The following is an 18372-nucleotide window of genomic DNA, read 5'->3' on the forward strand; positions in this document are numbered from 1 at the left end:
CAAGATCCTCCCGTGTAGTTCTGGGCTGATTCCTCACCGTTCTCATGATCATTGCAACTCCACGAGGTGAGATCTTGCATGGAGCCCCAGGCCGAGGGAGATTGACAGGTCTTTTGTGTTTCTTCCATTTGCGAATAATCAACTGTTGTCACCTTCTCACCAAGCTGCTTGGCGATGGTCTTGTAGCCCATTCCAGCCTTGTGTAGGTCTACAATCTTGTCCCTGACATCCTTGGAGAGCTCTTTGGTCTTGGCCATGGTGGAGAGTTTGGAATCTGATTGATTGATTGCTTCTGTGGACAGGTGTCTTTTATACAGGTAACAAACTGAGATTAGGAGCACTCCCTTTAAGAGTGTGCTCCTAATCTCAGCTCGTTACCTGTATAAAAGACACCTGGGAGCCAATAATCTTTCTGATTGAGAGGGGGTCAAATACTTATTTCCCTCATTAAAATGGAAATCAATTTATAACTTATAATGTATGCGTTTTTCTGGATTTTTTTGTTGTTATTCTGTCTCTCACTGTTCAAATAAACCTACCATTAAAATTATAGACTGATCATTTCTTTGTCAGTGGACAAATGTACAAAATCAGCAGGGGATCAAATACTTTTTTCCCTCACTGTATTGAGATGTGTCAAAATAACTTTTGATTTCACCTAATTTTAACATTCTGTCATAAAGGGCACATGTTCAACTCAATAAAAAACAAGTTTCCCCATCTCAGTAGGTTAAATAAAAAAAGACTATAGTAAGTGCCTATCTAGTGTCAAATAAAGTAACAGGGTTGTTAAATTGGCCATAAATCAGCCATAAATCCCCTTGTGAAATGGGGAATGGAAACTTGTTGTGTGTAACAGGAAGAGGTAACTGAGTGCAAGCTTCACAATTTGTTTTGTTGTTAAGATTTCTACCATCTATCTATGGGCAACAGGTTGACGTGTTATGCTCGACCCGCTCAGTTTTCCACCGCAAAACACCAGAAAATGGCCAGAAAGAGTACAACCAGCTCTCCTGTTTTTACACCATGATTAGATGTTGAATTTTTCAGTTCACGTAACAGGGTTGACATTAAAATGAGGGACAGATGTAAATGAATCACTAATCACATTAAATAAATAATAATCTTCAGAAATGACTTTGTCAAAGCAACAGCATAACTAGGGCTTTACAATGATGTTGAATTTGGAGACATTTCGGGGTTAAGTGGGTTCTAGAAGTCAGAGGGTGCACGGAGGGATGTCAAAATGCTGAATTTTGGCACTTTAGCAAGCCTTTATTCATATAAAAAAAATCTGATTTGATTGAATTATCCATGTGGTCTATATTAAAGGGCACTTCATTAAAATTCAATATTGGTGAACAATTTCTACTTAAAATATCCAAGGGACGCAAAAGGCACTCATTTCATGGAACAACCCATACAGTATACTGTATATTGTCACAATCAATCATTGAGGTAAGGTCTGTACTGTATATAGCCCCTTAAAAACATTTTGATAATGATTAATCACTCTCTATTTCTCTCTCCATCCCTCCCTGACTCCCTCCTACACAGAGACCATCACAGCTCTGTTTAAAACCCGTTTCCGTCTGGACTTCCCCTTTGACCTCCAGGAGCTCCCAGCCTTTGCTGTCATTGGGTGAGTCTAAGTTGTCTTCAATTAGCCAGTGCGCTCTTCGTTGCCTCTGTTAGCCAGTGAGCTCTTCGTTGCCTCTGTTAGTCAGTAAACTCTTCGTTGCCTCTGTTAGCCAGTGAGCCCTTCGTTGCCTCTGTTAGTCAGTGAGCCCTTCGTTGCCTCTGTTAGCCAGTGAAAGCTGGTGTGAGTGTTCAGGAGGATAGCCTCCTGACTTTAGTCACCTAACATGGATTATTCAGCCAACAAGGTTGTGCTTTTAGGATCTCTTATTTTAGCTTGCTGTTACCGTAGTAGCGTAGCCTCCGAGCTTACTACATAACTGTATTAGACCAGAGCCTCTCTCGCTCTCGTCTCTCTATCTCTCTCTCTTTCTCTATTTCCATCTCAGAAGAAAGAACAGCCCTGTGCTTAACTCTGCATGGGCTCCCAAAGAGAAGAACATCCCTCTCTTTTTTCTCCTCTTTCCTCCTTTTTGTCTGGAGGATGTCGTCCCACTCGTGATCTGAGCAATGACACTTTGACTCATAATCGAACAAAACGCTGCCTCCGGAGAACAGCCGTCTTATCACACTTTTAGAGAGAGAGTTTGTGTGTGTGTGTGTGTGTACGCACACCTCTTTGTGTGTATTTCAGTATCCTCTCCCTCGCCAATGCCTTGATGTCTTATGGGAAAAGTCGGTCAGTGTTCCAGTTAACTCGGACAGAGAGAGAGAGGGGGAAGTGTGTCTCCTGCTACAGGCTAGCTGGGGCAAACCTTTGTGTAGTAAACCCATTCTAGCCTCTGGATTTATGTTTCTAACTTTCACTGGTACTCAGATGTGGCGTTCTGAGAATATATACACGTGCACACACACACACATAGACACAAACCAGTGGAGGCTGCTGAGGGGAGGACGGCTCATAATAATGGCTGGAACGGAGTAATGGAATGGCATCAAACCATGTGTTTGACGTATTTGATACCATTCCACTGATTCCGCTCCAGCCATTGCCACAAGCTTGTCCTCCCCAATTAAGGTGCTACCAACCTCCTGTGACACAAACATACACACACACATTTCAGAGAATGGCTTTAAAACATGTACAAATGATTCTCCCTCATCTATTCTTTTATTCAGGAGTATTTGACAGAATTAATTATGCAGGAACATGAATTTATGAGCGTTCATATACTTGGCTGTAGCTGAGGGGGAACTTTGGAAAGTACTTCTCAATGGGCTCTGTTTGATTCTGGTGGCTGGAGAAACTCTCTCTCCTACTGCCACTTACACAAAGTGGACACATACTGGGTACTTACTTAAAACAGAAGCATATATATACATGTAAACCTGTCTCTCTCTCTTTCTCCACCTTTAATTTTCTTAATTTAATCTCCCTCTCCCTCCTCTCCTCTCTCAACCCTCCCTCCTCTCCCCTCCTCCTCTCTCCACAGTATTGCCAGTGGTTTTGGCGGGGCGTTGTTTGTCTACCTGAACAGACTGATAGTCCAGTTCATCAGGAAACAGAAGACCATCAACAAGTTCCTCATGAAGAAGTAAGTAATGATGTCATCATCATCAGACAGCAGCCCCTACTGGGTCCCAGAGAGTCCCTGTATCCTAGTGTCCCACACACACACACACACACACACACATAGATCGATTACGCTGTGAAAGCAGCTCCATTGATGCAGTTCTCACCACAGCAGAGATAAATTAAGACATTCATCTTGACGAGTGTTTATTAATGGATGGTGTTTACTCATCTCCCTACCAGACTGATGAATTAACTATCCTCAGATTCTAAACGAATGTAATGTTCTGTATATCACTCAGCCGTGGGAAGGGTTTGGGGACAGTTTGGTTTTGAAGAATAAACAGTAATGACTAAACACCCTTTTGCTTCCTCCTCCTCTCCCCCTCCTTCCCTCGTGCCTCTTCTCTCAGGCGTCTGCTGTACCCAGCCCTGGTCACTCTGCTGGTGTCTACGCTAACCTTTCCCCCCGGCTTCGGACAGTTCATGGCAGGCAAGGTTAGTTCCGCTCAGTTTTTTATTTTTTTACATAGAGGCACAGTGTATCTCCCACCCTCTCCTCTTTCTCTCTCTGTAATGAGAGGGTGAGTCAGACTCTTGATGTATTTCTGCCACAATAAGCTGTTGATTCTGTTGCTCCTTAAAGTCTAGCTACAGCATCACACACAACTACACACCCTCTTTCAGCCCCTCACTCAGCTTCACAAGCCTTAAGCCAAACCAGTTCAAATTAAATCATCACATCCATTGCCTAAAGTGAAACAGCTTTCCATAATGGTCTTCCTAATAAAATGGATGTGTTGTACCCAATTTCAAATCACCCCCTAGCACCTACCCCATGGCACTTCATGTAGATTGGGATAGCGCTAATGTAATCACTTCTCCTTGCCTTCTGAAAGGCTAGGATTAATTGTTGCTGTGTTGCTTATACCTATCCAATCCTTCCATATCTACTTAAATGCTTTGGGGTAGGAGCTAGGGACCAATATGGGATATATAAAAATGTAAAACGCCTGTAGACTTTAGCCCTCTGTCTGTCTGATATGTTGTCACTTCCTGTTTCCCCCATGCAGCTGACCCAGAAGGAGTCCCTGGTGACGTTGCTAGACAACCGGACATGGGCCAAGCAGGGCATTGCCGAGGAGTTTGACTACATCGGCAACTCCCAGGCCTGGAATCACCCCCAGGTCAATGTCTTTGTCACCCTCGTCCTCTTCATCGTAATGAAGGTAGGCACACATCATCATCATCATCATCCACTTTGTTCTCATCGCTCCTCTTCTTGATCATCATCTGTTCTTTTTTAATTCCCTGTTACTTTACTCCCTCCCCACTACATGTGGCGTGTCTCAATAGTCTGAAGTAATGTCCTTCCCATTGACATGACAGGTGAAGGTAATATGACAGGGTCCTGTCCATTCATTTCAATGAAAGGAGAGGAGGCCGTTGTGGAGTATTGAGACCCAGCTCTGTGTTATATGAGGGTTAGGCTTGTGGCGTATTGAGACCAAGCCCAGTGTTATGAGGGTTAGGGTTGTGGTGTATTGAGACCAAGCCCAGTGTTATATGAGGGTTAGGGTTGTGGCGTATTGAGACCAAGCCCAGTGTTATATGAGGGTTAGGCTTGTGGCGTATTGAGACCAAGCCCAGTGTTATGAGGGTTAGGGTTGTGGTGTATTGAGACCAAGCCCAGTGTTATATGAGGGTTAGGCTTGTGGCGTATTGAGACCAAGCCCAGTGTTATATGAGGGTTAGGCTTGTGGCGTATTGAGACCAAGCCCAGTGTTATATGAGGGTTAGGCTTGTGGCGTATTGAGACCAAGCCCAGTGTTATATGAGGGTTAGGCTTGTGGCGTATTGAGACCAAGCCCAGTGTTATATGAGGGTTAGGCTTGTGGCGTATTGAGACCAAGCCCAGTGTTATATGAGGGTTAGGCTTGTGGCGTATTGAGACCAAGCCCAGTGGTATTTTCTTTTTTTTCATTTTATTTTCACCTTTATTTAACCAGGTAAACCAGTTGAGAACAAGTTCTCATTTACAACTGCGACCTGCCCAAGATAAAGCATAGCAGTGCGATAAAAACAAACACAGAGTTACATATGGGGTAAAACAAAACAAAGTCAAAAATACAACAGAAATACATATAATATACAGTGTGCAAATTTAGCAAGTTATGGAGGTAGGCAATAAAATAGGCTATAGTGCAAAATAATTACAATTAGTATTAACACTGGAATGATAGATGTGCAAGAGATGATGTGCAAATAGAGATACTGGGGTACAAATGAGCAAGATAGATAACAATATAGGGATGAGGTAGTTGGGCGGGCTAATTTCAGATGGGCTGTGTACAGGTGCAGTGATCGGTAAGGTGCTCTGACAACTGATGCTTAAAGTTAGTGAGGGAGATAAGTGTCTCCAGCTTCAGAGATTTTTGCAATTTGTTCCAGTCATTGGCAGCAGAGAACTGGAAGGAATTGCGGCCAAAGGAGGTGTTGGCTTTGGGGATGACCAGTGAAATATACCCGCTGGAGCGCAGACTACGGGTGGGTGTTGCTATGGTGACCAATGAGCTAAGATAAGGCGGGGATTTGCCTAGCAGTGATTTATAGATGGCCTGGAGCCAGTGGGTTTGGCGACGAATATGTAGTGAGGACCAGCCAACAAGAGCGTACAGGTCACAGTGGTGGGTATTATATGGGGCTTTGGAGACAAAACGGATGGCACTGTGATAGACTACATCCAATTTGCTGAGTAGAGTGTTGGAGGCTATTTTGTAAATGACATCGCCGAAGTCAAGGATCGGTAGGATAGTCAGTTTTACGAGGGCATGTTTGGCAGCATGTGTGAAGGAGGCTTTGTTGCGAAATAGGAAACCGATTCTAGATTTAACTTTGGATTGGAGATTCTTAATGTGAGTCTGGAAGGAGAGTTTACAGTCTAACCAGACACCTAGATATTTGTAGTTGTCCACATACTCTAGGTCAGACCCGTCGAGAGTAGTGATTCTAGTCGGGTGGGCGGGTGCAAGCAGCGTTCGGTTGAAGAGCATGTATTTAGTTTTACTAGTGTTTAAGAGCAGTTGGAGGCTACTGAAGGAGTGTTGTATGGAATTGAAGCTCGTTTGGAGGTTTGTTAACACAGTGTCCAATGAAGGGCCAGATGTATACAAAATGGTGTCGTCTGCGTAGAGGTGGATCTGAGAGTCACCAGCAGCAAGAGCGACGTCATTGATATACACAGAGAAAAGAGTCGGCCCAAGAATTGAACCCTGTGGCACCCCCATAGAGACTGCCATAGGTCCAGACAACAGGCCCTCCGATTTGACACATTGAACTCTATCTGAGAAGTAGTTGGTGAACCAGGCGAGGCAGTCATTTGAGAAACCAAGGCTATTTAGTCTGCCAATAAGAATGCGGTGGTTGACAGAGTCGAAAGCCTTGGCCAGGTCAATGAAAACGGCTGCACAGTACTGTCTATTATCGATCGCGGTTATAATATCGTTTAGGACCTTGAGCGTGGCTGAAGTGCACCCATGACCAGCTCGGAAACCGGATTGCATAGCGGAGAAGGTACGGTGGGATTCGAAATGGTCGGTGATCTGTTTGTTGACTTGGCTTTCAAAAACTTTTGAAAGGCAGGGCAGGATGGATATGGGTCTGTAACAGTTTGGATCTAGAGTGTCACCCCCTTTGAAGAGGGGGATGACCGCGGCAGCTTTCCAATCTCTGGGGATCTCAGACGTTACGAAAGAGAGGTTGAACAGGCTAGTAATAGGGGTTGCGACAATTTCGGCGGCTAGTTTTAGAAAGAAAGGGTCCAGATTGTCTAGCCCAGATGATTATATGAGGGTTAGGGTTGTGGCGTATTGAGACCAAGCCCAGTGTTATATTTACATTTTAGTCATTTAGCAGACACTCTTATCCAGAGCAACTTACAGTTAGTGAGTGCATACATATTTATTTTTTCATACTGGCCCCCCGTGGGAATCGAACCCACAACCCTGGCGTTGCAAACGCCATGCTCTACCAACTGAGCTACACGGGACTACATGAGGGTTAGGGTTGTGGAGTATTGAGACCCATCCCAGTGTTATGAGGGTTAGGGCTGTAGAGTATTGAGACCCATCCCAGTGTTATGAGGGTTAGGGTTGTGGAGTATTGAGACCCAGCCCAGTGTTATGTGAGGGCAGGTGAAGCATCATGTTATTACCTTGTTGGGATTTGATTAGGTTTTTATGTAGCCTTTGTTTATCCAGGTTCTAGCAGCTCAAATGAGATGTCCCCTTTTAAAAGAGGGATGGAGAGAGACAAACGTGGGTGGAGAGGGACTGAGGGGAGTGCTAGAGCAGTTATATTAGCATTAGATATTGATTGTGATGATCCTGCTGTAATGGAAGAGAAATACACTCTCTACTTCGCTTTCTCGCTCATCCTAGCGCGCTCTCTTTTTTTGCCTTCTGTACTGTATCTCACAAAATCAGAAAAGAAAACGTCATTAAACTTTGTGGAACCCATTAAACTTTGTGGAACGCTACTCTAAATTAATCTACTCCAATCTACCCAATTCTCTTTCTCTCTCTCTCTCTCTCTCTCTTTCTCTCCACTTCACCCCTCTCCCTCATCCTCTCTCTCTCTCTCTCATGGATACAGTAGGGTGCATGCGTGCGTGTCCATCTTGTCCTCTCCTTCCTCTTCTGTTCTGTCCTGAAATGAGACACCTTTACTGTCACCCCTCTGACAGTGCTGTTCCATCCCATCCCCCCGTTCCTACAACGTCACTCCCAAGGGCGTAACTTGGCCAGACCAGTTTTTGGACGTTGTCACTACTTTTGTGTGTGTCCTCAATAGAGGTAGTATTTTTGGCCTTTGCTGTGACGTAGTTACACACACACACGTACATGCATACGTAATCAACTTCACTCACGTAGTTGCTCTCTTACAGAACATAGACGCACATACACACACACACACACTAACTCAGTCGCACACAAAGCGTGTCCGCTGGGATGATGTCTAATTACATGGTGTAGTTTAAAGAGCCCAGAGTGGTAGTTCATTTCTCCCACGCTATGCAAATGGCCCAAGCTTTTATCAGACATGATATTACTCATAGGCTGTCTTCTCTATAGCAGACTGATCGTTTTTAGCTAGCACACTGCATTGAGACAGCTTTTTGACCCCTATAGGTTTTTTGCAGTCCTTCTCCAGTCCTCTGTTGGAGGGTGGTGGCAGCCCAGTAATTGGAGTGGGAATAGGAGTAGGGCCCTTGGAGGCCCCTAGGGGCCCGGGCGATAGACTGTCCTCTGGTTCTGTCACACACACACACACCCTTCTGCCGACTGACACATTAAATAGAGTATAAATGTCCCCGCTACTGCGTCAAAACTTTTCCCCTTGACTCCGCTTTCCTCCCCACCCCTCTCTCCCTCCTCTTTCTCCTTTGCTCTTTCTGTCAGTCATTTCTCCCTCTTTTTTATTCCGTTCTTTGTTTCCTTCCGATTCCCCGCTTTCTTTTCCCCGTCCATCTCCTCTACGCCCTCTGCTCTCTTCCTCTTTCCCTTTCCTTTCTCTTCTGTCCTGTTTCTTCCCTCCTTTATCTCCCTCTCATCTCATCACTCATCTCTCTCTCTGTGGGATAAAACTCATCTCATCACTCATCTCTCTCTCTGTGGGATAAAACTCATCTCATCACTCATCTCTCTCTCTGTGGGATAAAACTCATCTCATCACTCATCTCTCTCTCTGTGGGATAAAACTCATCTGGCTCACTCATCTCTCTCTCTGTGGGATAAAACTCATCTCATCACTCATCTCTCTCTCTGTGGGATAAAACTCATCTGGCTCACTCATCTCTCTCTCTGTGGGATAAAAGGAACTGTTAGTGACGGTTTAGCTGACGTCTTGTTCACATATGGGAAGGCAGGTGTGAGCCCTCGGGAACAGGTGTGCGTGTGCGTGTGTGTGAAATCAAATTTTATTGGTCGCATACACACATTTAGCAGATGTTATTGTGGGTGTAGCAAAATGCTTGTGTTCCTAGCTCCAACAGTGCAGTAATATCTAACAATACACAACACTACACACAAATCTAAAATTAAAATAATGGAATAATTTTTTTTATAGAAATATTAGGATGAGCAATGTCGTAGTCCGGAGTGTATAGATGGCTGGATAGATAGATATGATGGGATTTATAGACATTATGGACAGTATGTGGATAGAATATGTAGTATAGCCTCCCAAGTGGCGCAGTGGTCTAAGGCACTGCATCGCACTGCTTGAGGCGTCACTACAGACCCGGGTTCGATCCCAGGCTGTGTCACAACTGGCCGTGACCGGGATTCGCATATGGCGGCGCACAATTGGCCCAACATCGTCCGGGATAGGGGAGGGTTTGGCCGGGGGGGTTTTACTTGGCTCATTGTGCTCTAGCGACTCCTTGTGGCGGGCCGGGCGCCTGCAGACTGACTGTATTTGACCATATTCCCAGTCACCTTGCAGTGGTTCGTGCTTTCAGTTTTGCGCGAATGCTGCCATCTATCCACGGTTTTTGGTTTGGATAGGTTTTAATCGTCACAGTGGGAACAACATCCCTTATGCACTTCCTGATGAACTCGGTCATCGTGTCAGTGTATACGTCATAGTGTTTCTCAGAGGCAACCCGGAACATATCCCAGTCCACGTGATCAAAACAATCTTGAAGCATGGATTCCGATTGGTCAGACCAGCGTTGAATAGACCTTAGCACAGGTACTTCCTGTTTGAGTTTCTGCTTATAGGAAGAGAGGAGCAGAATGGACTCGTGATCTGATTTGCCTAAGGGAGGGCGGGGGAGTGCCTTGTACCCATCCTGGAATGGAGAGTAACAATGGTTTAGAGTTTTTGAAGAGCGAGTACTGCAGGCAATGTGTTGATAGAACATCGGTAGCGTTTTCCTCAGATTTGCTTTATTAAAGTCCTCAGCTACAATAAATGCGGCCTCAGATTATGCAGTTTCCAGTTTGCACAAAGTCCAGTGTAGCTCCTTGAGAGCCATCCTTGTATCGGCCTAAGTGGGAATATACACAGCTGTGACAATGACCAAAGAGAATTCTCTCGGGAGGTAATGCGGTCGGCATTTGATTGTGAGGTATTCTAGGACTTGAGTTCCTGTACGTTACCACAATCACACCATGAGTAGTTAATCATGAAACATACACCCCCGCCTTTCTTCTTCCTGGAGAGTTCTTTATTCTTAGCTACGCGATGTACTGAGAACCCAGCTGGCTGTATGGACGGGACAGTATATCTAGAGAGAGCCATGATTCCGTGAAATAGAGTATGTTACAGTCCCTGATGTCTCTCTGGAAGGAGATCTTCGCCCTGAGCTCGTCTACTTTATTGTCCATGGACTGAACATTAGCGAGTAATATACTCAGAAGTGGTGGATGGTGTGCATGCCTCCTGAGTTGGACTAGAAGTCCACTCCGAATACCTCTTCTCCACCGGCGGCGTCTTGGAGCAGCCTCTGGGATAAGTTCAATCGCCTTGAAGGGTACGACCAAAGGATCCAATTCAGGAAAGTCGTATTTCTGGTCGAAATGCTGGTGAGTTAACGGTTATTTCCGGCTGTATGTAATAATGCATCAAACGTTCTGGGCTAATAATGTAAGAATTAACACCAGAATAACACCAAAAAAGAGACTGAAACGTTTCTTAGGAGCCAGAAACAGAGCGTCCATGTCTATCGGCGTCAACCTCTTGTGTGTGTGTGTTCTCCAGCTCTGCCTGGCTCTCTATAAACCCTATAAACCTCTCTATTACCATAGAAACCTCCATCTCCCTTTTACAGGCCCACACTCACCTGTGGCCCAGTTTTACTGTGTGTCTGTATGTGCTTTTGCCTAGAGAGCGAGAGAAATGACAGACGAGGACAGAGTTAGAGAAGAGACATGGAGGACGCAAGAGTCAAAATAAACTAGGAAAAGGGGAGTTTAAAGGAAGTATAAAGACGTGTATTAAGGAGAAATAGGAGAGGACTAAAGCTGTTATGCAGTAGTCTGTTACAGTAGACTGTTACAGGAGGATGTTACAGTAGGATGTTGATGGGATGGATGTTCCTGTTGTTTTGCAGTGATTGCATCAGCTATTTTATGACCACCTTCCGCTGTCATTCTGTAAAGGTTTTTGGTTCTGGCACAGAAGGTCAGTATTCAGGTTTTCTGTGACTTGGGATTACGTTGTGTGTTTGCGTGTGTGTGCGTGTGTTTGGTAGTTGAAGTCCCCTCTTGCCGCATTCCAAGGTCCCCCTGGTCTGAAAGTCATATCGGAGGTATAGTAGGTGATATTCTACTCTTCTCTGAGGCCATGATGATACAGTAATAATGAAGTCACATCTGTCGGCTAGGCAACCCTGTGGCAGGGAGGCAAGAACCCAGGGTGACTGTCACTGGGCAGGAAGTAAACGTCACAACGGGAATTAGCTGCCCTGCCTGCTGTCCTAGTGACTGCTGATGAAGGGGAAGTGATGTCATTGCACGCTGCCTACATTATTTGCCTCTCACCTGTGTGTGTGTGAGAGTGCGTGCGACAGAGGGGACTAATTACTAGAGCAGTAGAGCTGACCATGTCCAAATAATGATTTTATATCAAACACGGCAGTCAACAGAAACCAAGCCAAGTCTCCTCTCAGAGTGAGAGTGAGAGTGAGAGTGAGAGAGATTAATGTTAGGTAAGAATATTCAGTTCTAGGGAACCCTGTAACCTTAAACTGAATAAGTGGATTGATTTACAGGTCATCTGTGGAGTGTCTATTCTGCAATGCTGTGTGTGTGTGTCTTATAGAAGTACACAAATGCACTATACACACTCACAGACAAATACTATTTTTTCGCTCTACCGTTCTCTACACACTCATACTCCTCCAGGTGCCATTTTAGTTCATACCTCCTGAAATAACCTTAAGCCCATGTTATGAGTTTCCAGATCCCTTAAACCCCTCTCCCTTATTGAGGTTTGCCTGGCCAGACTGTGTGTTTTCATGGAGCACCTTTTTGAGAAGTTAGATTGTCGTTTTTGCCAACTGTTGAGATCAGAGCCATTTCCTGACCATGTCCATCATGGTGCATGGTAATTGGCAGCATAACAGTTATTAGGTTAGGCTATTACGTGTGTGTGTCATGCGTGTCGTGTCAAATGGCAACCCGCCACACACATTATTCTCTGCCATGCTCCATTTTCCATCAATAACTCCTGGCGTGTGTGTTTGTGCCATGACACATATGTGTGAGTGACGCAGTAATCCCGTGTGTGTGGGATAGGTGTGAAAGCAGCGTAGGGTGTAGAGTTACTGACAGAAATCCATTAGATCACACTGGCAGCTGGGCTTAATTACTGCTAACTAGAAAGAGAGGGAGGGAGCAGGCAGGAAAGAAAGAGAGCAAAAGACAAAGATGGGAATGGGGGAAAGGGAGAAGGAGAGAGAGGTGGGTGTAATTAAGACCAGGCAGATAGTTGTAGAGAGGTTTATGTAATGGCCACGTCACACTTCCATGCTCTTCTTGCAAAAACTGAATCCATAGGGAGCTGTGGCTCTTCGGAGAGGAAGCTCTCCTTCTTTGGCTTGTGTGAAGTTGTATATGGGGTTGTGGCTATATTGGACAGGTGTGCGTGTTGCTTGTTTGCCATGCAGTGTATTTGTACAGTGTGTGTGCTTGCTTTTGTGTGTGTATGTGCGTGTATGTGTGTGTCACCGGTGACTAGGCTTGGTCAGTGTCCAGATTTTCATACCGGCATACCGTTCCTCTGCCATCCCGGGATTTACGGTATTACCGGCATAGCACACAAGGGGGGCGCTAAAAACACATAAAAAGCCCATTGTGCAATTATTACCAGAATGGTAACAAAATTAGCACAAGTAATATCAAAATCACATCGACGCTGTTAGCTAAATGCTAACGAGCGAAAACAAAAAACAAACAAACTAATTGCAAATCCAGGCAAATCCAGCTCATAAAGTTATACAAGCATAGCTAGTAGCTACCGAATGTCATTTTCGGTGAGTGTGGACATATACAAGCGAAAGTGAACTAGAGAAATTGTGCAAATGAACAAAGTTGTGATGCAAGCTTTTCTAAAGGAAGAGCAGCATGGAGCAGAGGGGAGGAGGAGAAAAAAACGCTAGTAGGAAGCACAGGGAAAAAATGGCAGCTGTACAGATAACTCATCCAGAGCTCTTTGACTTCTGGCAGAAAATCATCTATTATCTGATGGCAAACATTTAGTGAATTGCATACAAGTGTAACTTCATCACCTCATGTGTGCCGCACAACAGAGACTCGCCGATAGATATAGAACGCTACCACAGGAGGTTGGTGGCACCTTAATTGGGGAGGACGTGCTCTTTTGGTAATGGCTGGAGTGGAATCAGTAGAATGGTATCAAATACATCTAACGCATGGTTTCCATGTGTTTGATGCGATTCCATTTGCTCTGTTCCGGCCATTATTATGAGCCGTCCTCCCCTCAGCAGCCTCCACTGAACGCTACCGCTTTTTCCCATTGCGCTATTTACAAACAAACATGTGACTGGCTCAACTGTTCTGGGGAACTATGGTAATAATAATGTAAAATAATGTGACAGGTGAAGTGAAGAACGCAATCTGCTTTATCTCCTAACATATTGCACAAGTAGCTACAAATATTCAAATGTATTGATAAACTTCAAATAAATAGTTTTGACTGTATTGACGTTATTGAAAAACCGTCCCGTGGCTTTTTCCTAATATCCCGGGATACGGTAAAGCCTAGCACCAGTGGCTTTTTCCTAATATCCCGGGATACCGTAAAGCCTAGCACCAGTGGCTTTTTCCTAATATCCCGGGATACGGTAAAGCCTAGCACCAGTGGCTTTTTCCTAATATCCCGGGATACCGTAAAGCCTAGCACCAGTGGCTTTTTCCTAATATCCCGGGATACCGTAAAGCCTAGCACCAGTGGCTTTTTCCTAATATCCCGGGATACCGTAAAGCCTAGCACCAGTGGCTTTTTCCTAATATCCCGGGATACGGTAAAGCCTAGCACCAGTGGCTTTTTCCTAATATCCCGGGATACCGTAAAGCCTAGCACCAGTGGCTTTTTCCTAATATCCCGGGATACCGTAAAGCCTAGCACCAGTGGCTTTTTCCTAATATCCCGGGATACCGTAAAGCCTAGCACCAGTGGCTTTTTCCTAATATCCCGGGATACGGTAAAGCCTAGCACCAGTGGCTTTTTCCTAATATCCCGGGATACGGTAAAGCCTAACACCAGTGGCTTTTTCCTAATATCCCGGGATACGGTAAAGCCTAGCACCAGTGGCTTTTTCCTAATATCCCGGGATACGGTAAAGCCTAGCACCAGTGGCTTTTTCCTAATATCCCGGGATACGGTAAAGCCTAGCACCAGTGGCTTTTTCCTAATATCCCGGGATACGGTAAAGCCTAGCACCAGTGGCTTTTTCCTAATATCCCGGGATACGGTAAAGCCTAGCACCAGTGGCTTTTTCCTAATATCCCGGGATACGGTAAAGCCTAGCACCAGTGGCTTTTTCCTAATATCCCGGGATACGGTAAAGCCTAGCACCAGTGGCTTTTTCCTAATATCCCGGGATACGGTAAAGCCTAGCACCAGTGGCTTTTTCCTAATATCCCGGGATACGGTAAAGCCTAGCACCAGTGGCTTTTTCCTAATATCCCGGGATACGGTAAAGCCTAGCACCAGTGGCTTTTTCCTAATATCCCGGGATACGGTAAAGCCTAGCACCAGTGGCTTTTTCCTAATATCCCGGGATACGGTAAAGCCTAGCACCAGTGACATGTATTTTTGTTTAACTCCTCTAATTAGCCACCTCTCCCGTCGGCGGCGGCCACATCTTCCAATCAGCTTGTTCCGCTCATTACCCAGAGTTCAGTTCATTTCAGGGTTTTCATCAAATTAAGGCAGTGTGTGTCAGTTCAATCTCATCCCGATGGGGACCTGTGTTATCTAGTTCGCGCCTGGGAAGAGATGAGTCTATCACAATGGAGTATTTTCTGTCATAATGCAGAATAAAAGACAGTACTGATCAGAAGTTAGAGCAGCTGAGTTAAATTGAGGATTGTCCTGTTGACTAACTGAAATGCCACACTGTTCCCTCTGTGACTTTGTATCTGTGTGTCTGTCTCAGTTCTGGATGTCTGCTCTGGCCACCACCATCCCTGTGCCCTGTGTGACTCTTTCTCTCTGTCTGTGTCTGTCTCAGTTCTGGATGTCTGCTCTGGCCACCACCATCCCTGTGCCCTGTGGAGCCTTCATGCCCGTCTTCGTCATTGGTAAGAGAAGTGTGTGTGTGTGTTTCAGCAATAATGTTAACCCTGCAGATATGATATGCTATGCTATTCAGTCTTGTGAGTGTCTGTGTACCAGTTTGTTACTCTCTCATTAACTGTGTGTGCATGTGCGCGTGTGTGCGTGCATTCGTGTTCTAGGGGCAGCATTTGGCCGTCTGGTCGGGGAGAGCATGGCCGCCTGGTTCCCTGATGGCATCCACTCTGATGGCACCATCTACCCCATAGTGCCAGGAGGGTACGCCGTTGTGGGTGAGTTACTGTAGAAACACACACACACACACACACACACACACAAAGACAAAGTTTGGTACATCTAGACACCATTATTGTAACAATTAGGAAGTAGAAAGCCAGATACAATAAGACACTGCTAGACACTATAGTAATATAAAGACATTTATGTCAAAGATAAAAACTAAATGATGCGCTTTAGATGTCCCCTTTGGCAAGATGTCTCTTAATGTTGTTGCTATGAGTGATATTGCTGTTAGCGTTGTTGTTGACGGTTGTGCTGATCATGCTATTGTTCAGTGTTGGGGTTGATGTCAACTGTGTTTGTATCTAATGGGTGCTGATGTTGTTGACTCACTTCTAACTCAGCTTTCTGTCTCTCTGATGATCCCTCTTTCATCTCAGCATGGCTAGATTTGTCCTCTCCTTCTCGTTCTCTCTCAAATCAAATGAAATGTCTCTCTTTCTCTCTCTCTCGCTCTTTTTCCTCCCTCCATCCTTATGAAGTTAGGAATAATCAACCTTCCTTCCCTCCCTCCTCTCTATCACTCTCTCCACTCCTCCTTTCTCTCATCTCTTTTTCTTTCTTCAATAATGGTTACAAAATATTGAAGAAGTTTAACCTCTTCATCACTAGGCACCTGGCTAAAGTGCCTGCCTCGAAAATACATGCCCAAATTGAATAGAGTATATCTCCTCCAAAACGACAAGGGCTATAAACATAGCAAAAGAAAGGTAACACATGTGAGATGTATCTTGAAGTGAAATAATTAATGTGGGTATTACTGTGTCAGACTACATGAAGCTAGAACACAGCATCAATTGGGAGGTTTTGATTCCACCTGAAAAGTAACTTCAGGTTTTATAGGGAATGCTTTATTGGACTTATGCAGCTGCAGCCCCTAAACACTATGGGACCATAGCCCAATATCTGATGAGTACTTATGTGAAGTTTGATGCCAGTAAAGTAAACCAAAGTTGTAGGGGTTTTAGTTGAAGTATGTTTAGGCGGATTACCAAATGGAGACATTTGGGTAGATTTGGGCACCATCAGTGCCATTTGACTTTTATCAGGTACCAGAAAGCAAAAGTCATTTAATTTCACTAACATTGTACATTCCATCAAAATACAACTGTTTTGATGTTGTTTCCAATGTTCTCCCAGACCTCTATACGTGTTGACTAAAGTGATAAATCAGTGACAAGAAATAATACACATACAGTGAGGGGAAGAAAGTATTTGATCCCCTGCTGATTTTGTACGTTTGCCCACTGACAAAGAAATTATCAGTCTATAATTTTAATGGTAGGGTTATTTGAACAGTGAGAGACAGAATAACAACAAAAAAATCCAGAAAAATGCATGTCAAAAATCTTATAAATTGATTTGCATTTTAATTAGGGAAATAAGTAGTTGACCCCCTCTCAATCGAAAGATTTCTGGCTCCCAGGTGTCTTTTATACAGGTAACGAGCTGAGATTAGGAGCACACTCTTAAAGGGAGTGCTCCTAATCTCAGCTTGTTACCTATATAAAAGACACCTGTCCACAGAAGCAATCAATCAATCAGATTCCAAACTCTCCACCATGGCTAAGACCAAAGAGCTCTCCAAGGATGTCAGGGACAAGATTGTAGACCTACACAAGGCTGGAATGGGCTACAAGACCATCACCAAGCAGCTTGGTGAGAAGGTGACAACAGTTGGTGCGATTATTCACAAATCGAAGAAACACAAAAGACTGTCAATCTCCCTCGGCCTGGGGCTCCATGCATGATCTCACCTCGTGGAGTTGCAATGATCATGAGAACGGTGAGGAATCAGCCCAGAACTACACGGGAGGATCTTGTCAATGATCTCAAGGCAGCTGGGACCATAGTCACCAAGAAAACAATTGGTAACACACTACGCCGTGAAGGACTGAAATCCTGCAGCGCCCGCAAGGTCCCCCTGCTCAAGAAAGCACATATACAGGGCCGTCTGAAGTTTGCCAATGAACATCTGAATGATTCAGAGGAGAACTGGGTGAAAGTGTTGTGGTCAGATGAGACCAAAATCGAGCTCTTTGGTCTCAACTCAACTCACCGTGTTTGGAGGAGGAGGAATGCTGCCTATGACCCCAAGAACACCATCCCCACCGTCAAACAAGGAGGTGGAAACATTATGCTTTGGGGGTGTTTTTCTGCTAAGGGGACAGGACAACTTCACCGCATCAAAGGGACGATGGACGGGGCCATGTACCGTCAAATCTTGGGTGAGAACCTCCTTCCCTCAGCCAGGGCATTGAAAATGGGTCGTGGATGGGTATTCCAGCATGACAATGACCCAAAACACACAGCCAAGGCAACAAAGGAGGGGCTCAAGAAGAAGCACATTAAGGTCCTGGAGTGGCCTAGCCAGTCTCCAGACCTTAATCTCATAGAAAATCTGTGGAGGGAGCTGAAGGTTCGAGTTGCCAAACGTCAGCCTTGAAACCTTAATGACTTGGAGAAGATCTGCAAAGAGGAGCGGGACAAAATCCCTCCTGAGATGTGTGCAAACCTGGTGGCGAACTACAAGAAACGTCTGACCTCTGTGATTGCCAACAAGGGTTTTGCCACCAAGTACTAAGTCATGTTTTGCAGAGGGGTCAAATACTTAT

General features: G+C 44.9%; 1 protein-coding gene across 1 annotated transcript in view; it reads left to right on the plus strand.

Annotated features, from left to right (window-relative positions):
* The window catches only part of LOC311101845 (chloride channel protein 2-like), a 169727-nt gene that overhangs the window by 116302 nt on the left and 35053 nt on the right, over positions 1–18372 (plus strand). The window contains exons 9-14 of the mRNA XM_084143056.1: positions 1558–1642; positions 3072–3173; positions 3565–3649; positions 4225–4380; positions 15414–15483; positions 15640–15750. Of these exons, the coding sequence (XP_083999182.1) occupies positions 1558–1642; positions 3072–3173; positions 3565–3649; positions 4225–4380; positions 15414–15483; positions 15640–15750 (609 nt within the window). The remainder of the gene's footprint in view (positions 1–1557; positions 1643–3071; positions 3174–3564; positions 3650–4224; positions 4381–15413; positions 15484–15639; positions 15751–18372) is intronic.

Source organism: Coregonus lavaretus (assembly GCF_964263955.1).
Source record: "Coregonus lavaretus genome assembly, chromosome: 26".
NCBI classification, from domain to species: domain Eukaryota; kingdom Metazoa; phylum Chordata; class Actinopteri; order Salmoniformes; family Salmonidae; genus Coregonus; species Coregonus lavaretus.